Source organism: Drosophila nasuta, chromosome X (genome assembly GCF_023558535.2).
Source record: "Drosophila nasuta strain 15112-1781.00 chromosome X, ASM2355853v1, whole genome shotgun sequence".
Lineage (NCBI taxonomy): Eukaryota > Metazoa > Arthropoda > Insecta > Diptera > Drosophilidae > Drosophila > Drosophila nasuta.
The window spans coordinates 10,453,157-10,465,607 of NC_083459.1; the positions used below are offsets into that span (position 1 = coordinate 10,453,157).

A 12,451-nucleotide genomic window follows, 5' to 3' on the forward strand; every position below is an offset into this window, starting at 1 on the left:
CCTCCCCCCTCCCACGAATCTACGCCTAAGCAGCGGCGGTCATTTGGCTTGTGTTGCTTTGTTAAGCATTTAAACTGATTACAGCTGAAAAGTATGCAACAACAACAACAACAACGAGGAGAAGAGAAGAAAACGCCAATAGCTAGGGCTGCCAACCTGCTTTTGACTTTGCTTGTGGGTGGGGCGCACTCATATTTATTTATCTTTTTGAATGTGCCGCAGCCCGAAAAACTAGCATATCTATGCGTATGACTGTGTGTGTGTGTGTGTGTGTATGTACAAAACATACCACGCCCCCTCATGCGACGACGACGACGCTTAGAAATGGACAGAAAACGTGGACACATACACACATATATACATATACACATATATATATATGTATATATATAGATGTATGTATATACATCCATGCATAGATATGTACATATACAATATACATATTTATATGTATCGCATGGAAGTGTGTTTGTACGTGACTGAGCTGCAGCTTTGTGCTGCGTGCTGTGCCAATTATGTAAAACTCTAAAATGATAAGCAGGCGCATGGGGGAGGCCTACGAAAAACAATAAGACGTCGCCGTCGTCGTCGTCGCCGCAGTGTGTGACCAGCGCACAGTACATAACAGAGAGCTAGCAAAAGGATGAGAGCAAGAGCGAGAGAGCGAGAGTGTGAGTGGAGAGTGGTGAGTGGAGAGTAGTGGAGGGGGGAAACATTTCGGTCTATAGTATAAAAACTACAAGAGGTGGCCACTGTCTGTGTGATGTTGTTGTTATTGTTGTTGTTGCTGCTGCTGCTGCTGTCGGAGCAAACACAATGGCAAACTCTTCAATTATAAACCAATCCCAAAATTAGTCTGACTGTTATTGGTTTGCACCCTTGGCGCTCTGGCTAGCTGCCTCTCGCTCGCACCCGCTACACGGCAGCCGGCTGCTGCTGTTGCTGTCTCTGTCGTGGACACTGCGCAACCACCCTGCGCCGAGAGAGCATGAGAGCAAGCTGCGTTTGGCCTGTGGCTCTTGGGTCTTTGGGACAGCAGCGTCCGGGCTGCGACTTCTGACTGCGGCTGTGACAGCAGCGACTGCTGCTGCTGCTGCTGCTGCCGCTGTCGCTGCTGCTGCTGCATTGTGGTTGGCTGAGGCTTATGCAAAATTCATTTGGGCAGTGCCCACGAAAGCAGCCGATGCGGCATCGTTTGCTGTTTGCTTGTTTGCTCTATGCTGTCAACGTCAACGCCAACGTCGACTGCGACGCAGCGCAGCGCAGCAGCAAGAGCAGCTCCTTGTCGTTGAGGCCAGTGCGCTGGCCCATTTCATTAAGCGCATAATTTGTAATTAATAAAATTATACAACACAATAAATACAGGAGGCAAGACTTTGAGCGTTAGATGGCGCCACCGAAGCCCAGCAGAGCTAGAGCAGCAGCATCGACACGATACCAACACACAACACAAAGGCGAACGAACAAAGAGCAAAGCTGCGATGCACAATGGTTGTGATGATGACAAATAAGCGACAATAGCCCCATCGTGTGCGCCAGAGCGAGATGGCATGCTTTTGCACGTGGGTGTGGCGTTTATCTCTCTGTCCGTCCAACTGCCCTACCCTATTTATGTGACTGTGTGTGTGTGTGTGTGTGCGAAATGCATTATCAAAAAGGCAAATCAAATGCATTTTGGCAATGGCACAAAAAAAAGGACACAACAAATGCCTGGCGGAGGCCTAAGCGAAATGTGCTGCACTTTACATACACATGAGCACACGCGCTGTCGCTGCTGATGCTCTCACACTCTCTCTCGTTGGCACGCTCTCCTACTCACCCACTCCCCAGCTGCCCCCTCCACAGCACTTTGCTCTGCTTGGGTTTGCGAGTTTCGTTCAGTCAGCCGCCATTTTGCTTTTGTTTTCAGCTTTGCATTTCGCAGTGTGTGTGTTTCGTTTTGGTTTTTTTTTTTTTTTTTTTTTGTATAGCACTTCTTCTTCTTGCTCGCGTCGCTTCATCATTTATTAAAAACTTTGCCAACATAATTTATTTATTTGCCAGTTTGTTGATAAACATGTGAATGTGTATCGCTCTTGCTCTAACTCACGGCCCCCTCGCGCCTCTACTCGCTCGCTCGCACGTTCACTCGACTCGTGTCGTCTGTCTGTCTGATTGTTTACGCGCAAATGACCTCATTACATATAATATAATTTGTTGTTGTCGCCCGCGTCGTTGTTTTTTTTTTGCTTATCTGTTCTTTTTTTTCCTGGTTTTATATTTGTTATTACTCGCTTTTGGCATAATAAAGCGTTTTTGGCGCCATTGCCGGCATTTTCATTTGCTTTTCCTTGCTCTCTATCTCTTTGTTTTTTATTATTATGTGCTTTTCGCATTTTTTGTACTCTTATTTTTATTTGTGCTAGTGTTTTTGTTTTTGTTTTGTTTTGTTTGGTTGCTTCGTCGTCTCGTGTTCGCTTTGTTGATGTGCATTAATTTTTTAGCATTTTGTTAATTTGTTATGGCGCCCGCCTCAGACAGACAAACAGACAGCTGATAATATCAGCTTGTCCTGCGACTGGGTCAGAGATGCTGCTACTGCTGTCATCTTTGGTAAGGCAAAGTGCCAAAGCATTTCGCAATAATTGTATTTTACATAATATTTATAGTATATTTTATACTAAACAATAAAGAGTCCTATTTTCAGTCAGATGAAATGCCTAAGCATTTCACAATAATTGTATTTTACATAGTATTTATAGTATATTTTTATACTAAATAATAAAGAGACCTATTTCCAGGCAGATGAAATGCCTAAGCATTTCACAATAATTGTATTTTACATAGTATTTATAGTATATTTTTATACTAAATAATAAAGAGACCTATACTTATTAAGCTGCAATATTAGTATTTTACACAGTATATAGTATAGTTTTATACTAAACAATAAAGAGACCTAATTTCAGTCAGATGAAATGCCTAAGCATTTCACAATAATTGTATTTTACATAGTATTTATAGCATATTTTTATACTAAATAATAAAGAGACCTATACTTATTAAGCTGAAATATTAGTATTTTACACAGTATATAGTATAGTTTTATACTAAACAATAAAGAGACCTATTTCCAGCCAGATGAAATGCCTAAGCATTTCACAATAATTGAATTTTACATAGTATTTATAGTATAATTTTTATACTAAATAATAAAGAGACCTATTTCCAGCCAGGTTGAATGCCTAAGTATTTCAAAATATTTGTATTTTACATAGTATTTATAGTATGTTTTTATACTAAATAATAAAGAGACCTCTTTTTATTAAACTGAAATAATAGTATTTTACACAGTATATAGTATAGTTTTATACTACACAATAAAGAGACCTATTTCCAGCCCGATGAAATGCCTAAGCATTTCAAAATATTTGTATTTCACATAGTATTTATAGTATATTTTTATACTAAATTATGAAGAGACCTATATTTATTAAGCTGAAATGCCTAAACATTTTACATTTTACATAGTAGTTATACTATATTTTTATAGTACATAATAAGAAGACCTATTTTTCGTAAGGTCAAATGCCTAAACACATTGCAATAATAGTATTTTGCAAATATAGTATATGCCTAAACTGAATAATAAAGACAACAATTTTTTTAGTGTTTGAAGCGTTAAATATAATTTGTTTAAAGATTATTCATTAAGCCACCTCATATCAATAATATGATAGCATGTTTAGCTTTTGGCCAATAAAAAGGCTTAAACATTTTTTTTTAATAATAATTCAATATTATTATATTATTAGAAATACTGCCAATGATTTACAATAGAAAACTACGCGCAAAAAGGAACGTTTATAGAATAGATAGATTTAGTTTTCGTTAAACTATCTTTGAAATTATTTGATAGCTTATAATTTTAAAATGTGCATAAGGTACTCTATTCTTTTTACCTGAAAATTTAGAGAATCCTATTCGATAAAAAGAGATGCTGACAATGTTGGCAAGTTTTGAACTAAAAATATATTTTGTATTAAGAAAATAAGCTAAGCACGTGCGTACAGCGATAACTAGACAACAATCTTTGGATTATATGCTCAATTACTTAACAAAACTAGATACAACACACAAGCGAAAAGCGAAAAAAACGCAATAATCATTTCCTGGCTTAAGCATAAACCCACTATTTGAATCAAACTATATTTTTTAAAATCTATTATTTAATGAATAAAATAAACATTATGTTATATACCAAGTATTTTGAAAAGCATTTTCTATTATCTCCATTGTTCAATAAAAAGCGCTTGTCTGAAGTTGGTTTTAGCAAATGCATTTATCTCCTACAATCGATCATAGAAAAGCAAAGTTACAAGATTGCTTGACAAAAAAAAGGAGTCGGTGTGATTTGTGTTGTGTAATTAATTTGTTGCAATTCTCTTGTTACGCTTGATGCGCGCTACAATTGTTGGAAAACAAAGTTGAACATTTTGCGGAGGCAGATGAAGATGAAGTTTATAATGGAATGGAATAGTGTAACAATGTGGCATGATTACTTCTTGCGCTTCTCAACGGGCTTCAGGATCTGGAATGAGCACATCAAGGTCTCATCGACGGACATCATGGCGCCGGCATTGTCGAACTCGCCGCAATAGTTGGGCGCCGAAAACAGTGTGACCAGCTGGCGTTTGGCAAAGAACTCATAACCATCCTCGACCACCTGATGGGCACGACAAATCAGATCCAGATCGTGCTTCTGCAGAAATTTCCCCACCACCTCGGCGCCAAAGGTGAAGCTAACGCCGCGATCATTCTCGCCCCAACCGATGGTGTCCTTGTCGGGATCGGACCACAGCAAATCACAGAGCAAACCCTGATCGGGCACATCGGTGGGACGCATAATCCGTTTGATCTGCTCCATCGAGGTGAGATCGGGACTCAGGCCGCCGTGGCAGCAGAAGATCTTCTCGTCCACAATGGCAACAACGGGCAGACAGTTGAAGCAGTCGGTGAACGTCTTCCAGAGCTTGATGCTATACCGACGCTTGCACTCGTCATAGAAGCCATAGATGCGATTGATGCTGGCGCACTCGTGATTGCCGCGTAGCAAAAAGAAGTTCTCCGAATACTTGATCTTGTAAGCGAGCAGCAGACAGATGGTCTCCAGCGATTGCTTGCCACGGTCCACATAGTCGCCCAGGAAGAGATAGTTCGATTCCGGCGGATAGCCGCCGTATTCAAAAAGCCGCAACAGATCATAGTACTGGCCATGGATGTCGCCGCAAATCTTGAGCGGTGCCTCCAACTCAAGGAGTATTGGTTGGGCCAGAAATATCTCACGGGACTTGAGGCAAAGTCCGCGTATCTCCGACTCGTTCAGCTGGACATTCTTGCCCGGTCGGGCGGTGCGCACCTCGAGCAGACGGGCAATAATGCTGTCCAGGTTGAGCACCTCGGCCATCTCGGCTGTCGGCTTCTGGCCGGGCTTGCCGGTCTGCGTCTGTAGGGCAATCGTGTGGGACGCCGTCGGAGCGATCTTGAGCGGACCCACAATGCGAGACACGAACACGATCGGTGTCGCTTCTTCTGCTGCTTCTTCTGCTTCTTCTTCTTATGTTCTTTTCACTCTCTTCAAGCTCTGCTAATATATATTTATCTTCTCTTGTTGTTTTTCTTTTTCGCTATTTATCGTTGTGTTTAACCGGATCCGGAACCTGCTCTGCCAATCGCTGTCCGAACTGATTTCTTAGTTGTTTTTGAAAAAATTTAGAATTTATTTTCGGTTTTTTTTGGTTTTCGTTGTGGGGATCCAGACAAAAATTCCTTTCGATTGATTTTTGTATATACCCTTTTCTATCTGTTTTGTTCGTTACACACTGAATGAAAACTTACGCACAGTCGACTGTTGCTTTTATTGAGTTACTCACGAACTTTGAGTTAAATCTGAAGGCAATCTGATTAATACTGCTTTATATTTGTAAACGATTTTCCGTTTTAATTCACCTTTCGTAATTCTTCAGTTCTTTAGATATATTAACGTGTTGTATTTGGATAATCATTGGTGTATTTAAAAAAAAATTAAAGAAAAAAACTGACTGCAAATAGAATTTTCCTAAGAACTTCAATTAAAAGTGTAAGCACAAAAAGTACAAGCTTATGAAACTTGAATTTATTAAAATGCTCTTTGGCTACTTTGAGTTGGAAATGAGCTTATAGAGTCCTCATAATTCCCACCTGCAAACGCTGAGAAACCACTCAAGCTTTTCTTTGTATGCTATTTGAAATATTCTGCAGAACTTGAGAAAAGTTGTGTGTTGCCTTTAAGTCTGTTAATAAGTTGTGGGAGCTCATTATGTGGACTTCTGGTGGCTGTGGTGTGCTTTAGTTTTTGTCTAATTAGCTGCAATTTGTTAGCGGAAGTTGGTGGCAGGGTTGCACAGTTTTCAGGGCTGGGGGAGGCATTGAAAAATTGCAATGTAAACAGCAAGTTGAAGTGGCAATTTGTGAACCGAAATCAAATGCATCGTTGAAGGGGAATGATGGAGTGCGGGTCGGATGGACTAACTACACTCACACACACACTCACACATACTCTCACATATGCATCGAGCGACCCTCTTGCAGCCTAGTGTAGTGTAAAGCACCTGCACAAGAGACTTGGCAAACTTTGGTTGGGCCCCAAAGAACGCAAACAAAACATCGTTTATTTTGGGAAACAAAAGACCTCATTTTCCATTTGTTTAACCAGAGAGTAAGAGAGCGAGCGAGAGAGAGAGAGAGAGAGAAGAGCAACAATAACAATAAGGACAACAACAAGGAGCCACCTTATAAATTGATGGTTGGTCGCTCGTCTCGCCTCAGTGTTTGTTGAAATTAATTGGTGTTACACAAATGAGTAATTTTCAATGTACATAAATATTTGCACAAATTGCAATTTGCCAGCAATGCGCCCACAGGCCTATATGGGCTATACATACATACATACATACATATATATGAACATTTATGTATTGTGTCGGTAAGGTTGGGAAGGCTCGATGTTTGCTTGTTCGTTTCGAGAGCTGTTTAAATACAATTTTTATTGTCAAGCGTTAATAATTTGAACAATGAATAATATGTACGGTAAGCATCTGTTATTATTCCAAACAAATCAAAACAAGTGCACTAGGGCGTCTAACTGGCTGGGCGGAGCAACCCTGCTCAGTGTTGTTCAGATGTTCAGCCTTGCGCTGCTTTTGGGTCGTACCACCTCATCCCTTGCTTGCCACAAATCTTCATAAATTGCAAGCGTGTGTGTGTGTGTGTGTGTGCGGGGCACGACAGTTGGGAATTGAGACAAAGTGCGAGAGGTGAGAGGCGAGAAGTGCTGGTTCATTTTGGCCCCCCCCCCCCCCCCCCATTCAAAAAGGGGTCGCCGTCAAATGGGAAAATGATACACTCTACTCTACTTTGCACTCGCCGAGCAAAGCGAAGAGGGGGAGACAGAGAGAGAGAGAGAGGGGGAGGGGAATGTCTGCTGCACACACAATCAAGAAACAACAAATTGCCACATAAATGTGGGGTGGTTTGCCACGTAATAGATTTTATTTTATTTTTATAACGCAACAGCGCAGCAGAAAGAACGATGAACGAAGGACGAAGGACGAAGGAATCAGGCGAACGGCGACGTATGTCGCACGCAGGACGTGTCTTTACTTACTTTTACTTTTTTGCCTTTTACCTTTTGCTCGCGTCTCCGCCGTCAGCTAAATTTTCGCCAAAGGAATTCCCAGGACATTTGCAGCACACTGCAAAAACTCGCATCCTGCCAGCACAGAGTGGAGTGCACCTGCCCACAAGGACACAGGGTTCGATGTTGTGTGGACGGAAAGTGAAACTGCGGCAAATTCAAAACATGCTCGCAACTCATTTGAGAAGCGATTCCAATTATGAAACTCTCTCTATGCGGTGTCCATAAAAACGTTGACGTAAAGCTGTGACTTCAATTTTACATTCTTATGAGAGAGCAACAAAAGTTTATTAGAATGTCGAGAAAAGTCTAAATACGTAATTTGACTATTAATCAAGTATTTATAATAATTTTTAGAGAGAAGAATTATTGCCAAATGTTGTATCTAATACACTTCTAACTTCTCCATCGGCTCAACTTTTTTTTTATATGTAAGTTCTACTTACTACTACTTTTTTCTTTGAATTGAGGCTTGTTTAGCATTCCAGTTAAAATCTGCTTCATGCTTCTTGCATAAAGTTTTTAAAAAACACTCATAATATATATAATTTATATATATATAATTTTGAAAAGAGTGGAAAATATTAATTTAACATATTGTTTGAAAAGCTTGAAAAACATAACAAGCTACAGTCGAGTGTGCTGAAAACTTTTTTCCGATCAGGTGAAAAACTTAGTCACTCACGAAATAATTTGAAATGGCAAAAATCGACTATAGGTTGCGAATCTGAATTGATTTACTTGACAATTTGATACATTTCGTATATTTCCAATGAAGTAGTATATCAATATACCAAATATAGCCTTTGGTATATCTTGGCAGCTTTGGTATGTTAATTTAATGTATTTCAACGCTAATACCAGACTTCTTTGGTATTATGGAAAATGGGTTGCAGGTATTCCAAAACTAAGCACACTGGACTACAGCTTTCTTACTTGTTTCTATTAGAAACTGTGTTTAATCAACACTGAAAAATTCTAGTTTGACATTTTTTTTTGATCTGAGCCTTGAAAACTAATATTTCTATAATTGTAAACCTTCACCTTAATCATTAAACGTGTTAAGATGCAGATAAATGTGACTAATCAAAAATGTACCAAGCTTGATTGTTGAAAACTGCTTTTCAAAATAACAGTCGATTATAATTTGAGCAATTAATCGAATATTTTGTATTGGTAAAATTGCAACGAAATTAGTTCCTAATCAGAGATCATAAACAAAGGGCAAAAGTTGCGAGCGGAGTCGTAAAGTAGCTCAAACAGTCAACAAATATTTTAGTGCAGTAAGCAATAGGGCGGGGAAGAGGCGTGGGGAAGGAGGATGCCATGACTCATGAGTTCGTCTGTGCGGAGTTTGCTCAAGTTTCAGGGTTAACATATTGTTGCTGGCTCATCGTGCGTGGACTTCCGACTGCAACAGCAACAGCAACAGCAACAGTAGCAGGAGTAAAAGCAACAGCTCCCCCTGCACCACCCTCAACACCACCTGCTGCTGCTGCTGCTGCTACTGCAACAACAGCCTCAGGTCCCCTTTGCCCCTTGCCACGTCTCGAGTCGAGACTCGCTGCGTATTTTTGTGTTTTTTTTTTTTTCTCCTTTTATTTTCAATGTAGCTCGTAATTTTTTACACATTGCGGTCCCAGCTTAACTGTGCTACCGGCTGTTTTTCTTGCTCTACTGGGAGACATATCAATATAACCGTGTCCCACACACACACACACACACACATACAGTCGCACACACGCACTGCGAACAAGTGTAATCGTAGTGCTCGACAGGTGGCGAGGGTGAAGAGGAGGTTTGCGGGGTGCTACCGGCAATCACACGGCTCTGGGCATTGCGAGGCAAACGGAGGGTGAGGCAGCGACCCTTGCGCTGCTCTCAAGTCCTCTGTGCAATAAAAACGACTACAGCGAGAGTCAGGAAAAAAATCGAAAAAAAAAACGAAAATAAAAGACACAGCGGCAAGGACGACGAGGACGACGAGGACACGGGGGACCACAACACGGCCCAGTAATAGAAAATACTATTCATGTACTATCCGGTGCGGATTTGCTACAGGACGACAGGACGTCAGGACAGGTCTTGTAGGCCATGCCGAGTGGGGTTGCTTGCACAGGTTTTTCGGGCGACATTAATATGTAGATGCATTAAGTACATTATCCGGGGTTACAACCTCGCAACAAGGATGACGACAGCAAGAGGCGAAGAGAGGAGAGACGAAGCAGCCGAGTAGCCTTCGTGACCCATGCCTCGTGTCTCATGTCTCATGGCTCATGCCTGATGCCTCGTGCCCTGCTCTGAGTACCGGCAAACAAGGTAAACGCCGGAGTGTGCCAGAGTGCGGTGCGACACTGGGACGAGATTTATTGAAATGGTAGTGAAATTTATCCGACAACTTCGCATTGTATGAATAGATTCATTGAATGAATGAACATACATAATAATCAAGTATAAAAAAAAAACATTTTAATTGAGTAATCAAGTTTTTAAGAAGCAAAGCTTTCATTAAACAAATATAACAAAAATATTAAATTAGGATTTTCCATAACATTTAATAACTAACAATAGTAAACTTAAAAGCATAATTTTAATAACATAAAGAAACAATATTTAAAGTACATAAATGATGCAATAATTTTAATTTAATATAAAAATTAATTTATAATTATTCAAACTAATAATCGAACAGATACCAAAACTATTAGTTTTGCAATACACACAAAATAGTCATATAAGGTAACTTATAAAAGTCTTTTAAATTATATTAAATTTGCCAATCCAACTGAAATTACAAAAGGAATTAAAATAAGATTAAAAATAATAATCGATTGAATGAGAAAAAACATGTTGTTTGCAGTAACGTATAATAATAGACACAAATATAAAATTACAAAACATATTTTAATAAGAATTAAAGTAAAATCACTTATATTATTAACAAAATTAATATAAATGAAAAAAAATACAATTTACCAATAATAAAATGTAAATAAGGACAAAAGGTAATAAATCGGAAACGGATGTTGAATTCAATACTGTGATGGTTAGGATCCACGAACCTAAAAACAAAATAAAGATAAAAAATATAAACAAAATGCAAAATAAATTAGTTCAAGTCGCGTTATTTCCTATAATATTATTATTATCACTATTATCTATAAAATATTATGTTTGTATTCTTTTGTAAGCAAATTCCATAGTTTGGCAATAATTTGTACAAGATGTTTTGTCGCTCTGGTGCCACTGTGCAAGGGTTCGCACAATTTGCGAGTGTCGATCTCGCTCGCACTCGACAAAGGGGCGCAAAATATTATGATTTATTTTTATTATAGCGGGTAAAGTGGTCTTTACAAGCATCAAACAGAGGCGTAAGAGGTTTCCTGCCTGCTTCCTGCTGCCTGCTGCCTCAGTGCCTTGCCTTTCCCCCTCTCCTCGTAGCTGCCAGCTCATTGCCTCAACTCAGTCTCGTCATGAACTCGTGGCATGAACTCCCATTCAGTTGCCCACAAGTGCGCCGAGCAAAAAGGCAGTTAGTTGGTTAGGCAAAAGGTACGCGATGTGAATTTGGATTTGTGCAGGATGGAGAATATGGATAGAGGAGGAAAATGGTGCGGGGGGCGACTCGTCAGGTGCGGCACTGAGCCGGAGACGGGGGCGAGGGCGGGGGCGGGGCAAAAAGTTGTTAAATGGACGGGTGGATTTGCACTTGCCGCGCTGACTGTTATCTTCATTTTTGCTTTCAGTTATATTGCCTGCGAATTCCTGTGGGAGTTCTCTTAGCCCGCCAGCAGTTGAGTCCCCAGCTAAAACAAATTGTATACCCGGCAAATGGGCATAAAAAACAAGCGGATCAACCATCAACCATGAAGAGGGCGAGAAGCGAGAAGCCGAAGCAGAGAAGCAAAGTAAGAACAATGGCAAATCGAAAAAGAGTGTTTGCAGCATTGACCATTGAAATTGCATTAATGCTACGCTTGTCTCGTAAGCACAAACGTATTCATATCACCGGCAGCAACAGAGAGAGGGAGAGAGAGAGAGAGAGAGAGGGCATAAGTCACCCCTCTGATAATGGAAATCTGCGTATAATCCTCGGGAATTGAAAAGATGGGCGGGATAAACTAGTTATGGCCATTAATACGATCAATTTGATGCTCACTTCGCTGAAAGTAAATAACAATCTTATTGAAAATGTTCAAAACATATTTGCCAACAACAACAATAACAGCAGAATGAAAAAAACAAACCCGAACACAACCCTCTGCTCGCTCCCTTGCTCACTGGGCATATGCCTAATGGTGTTTGTTACCCGCCTTTTTGGTCGAGTATCTGTAACTGAAAATTGCAAAGTTGTTGCCAGTTTTTCGAGCTATCCTCATTGCCCATTTCCCATTTCCCATTCCCCATTTCCCATTCCGCTTTTTCCATCTACCATCTACCATTTGCCCTATGCATTAAGTTTTACATATGCTCGGTTTTTCCAGAGGGTTCTCTTCCTCTCAGAAAGAGATCTGCGTCCGTTCTAGGGGTCAACTGATGCGTTGATGTGCATTTTAAGCAGGTTAACCTGTTAAGTGTCATCACAACAAAAAGGGTATGACTGATACCCCTCTCCATCCTGAATGTCTCGGGTGGGAAGACTTGACAGGTGGATGTATGAACAGCTCAACACATGGCTAGATTAGATTTGCGAGCCAAAATAACACTGAGTGCCACCCATGGCTTTGAAGTCATTTC

At 40.2% G+C, this 12,451-nt stretch overlaps 2 protein-coding genes across 13 annotated transcripts in view; both read right to left on the bottom strand.

The window, feature by feature from the left end:
• Nucleotides 1-12,451, bottom strand: part of LOC132795864 (inhibitory POU protein) — a 42,143-nt gene that overhangs the window by 7,233 nt on the left and 22,459 nt on the right. The gene's annotated exons all lie outside the window — the stretch shown is intronic.
• On the bottom strand, nt 4,300-5,821 carry LOC132795866 (serine/threonine-protein phosphatase alpha-3 isoform). The gene has a single exon (XM_060806794.1). It carries the CDS (start codon nt 5,444-5,446, stop codon nt 4,538-4,540), a length of 909 nt encoding a protein of 302 aa, XP_060662777.1. The 5' UTR covers nt 5,447-5,821; the 3' UTR covers nt 4,300-4,537.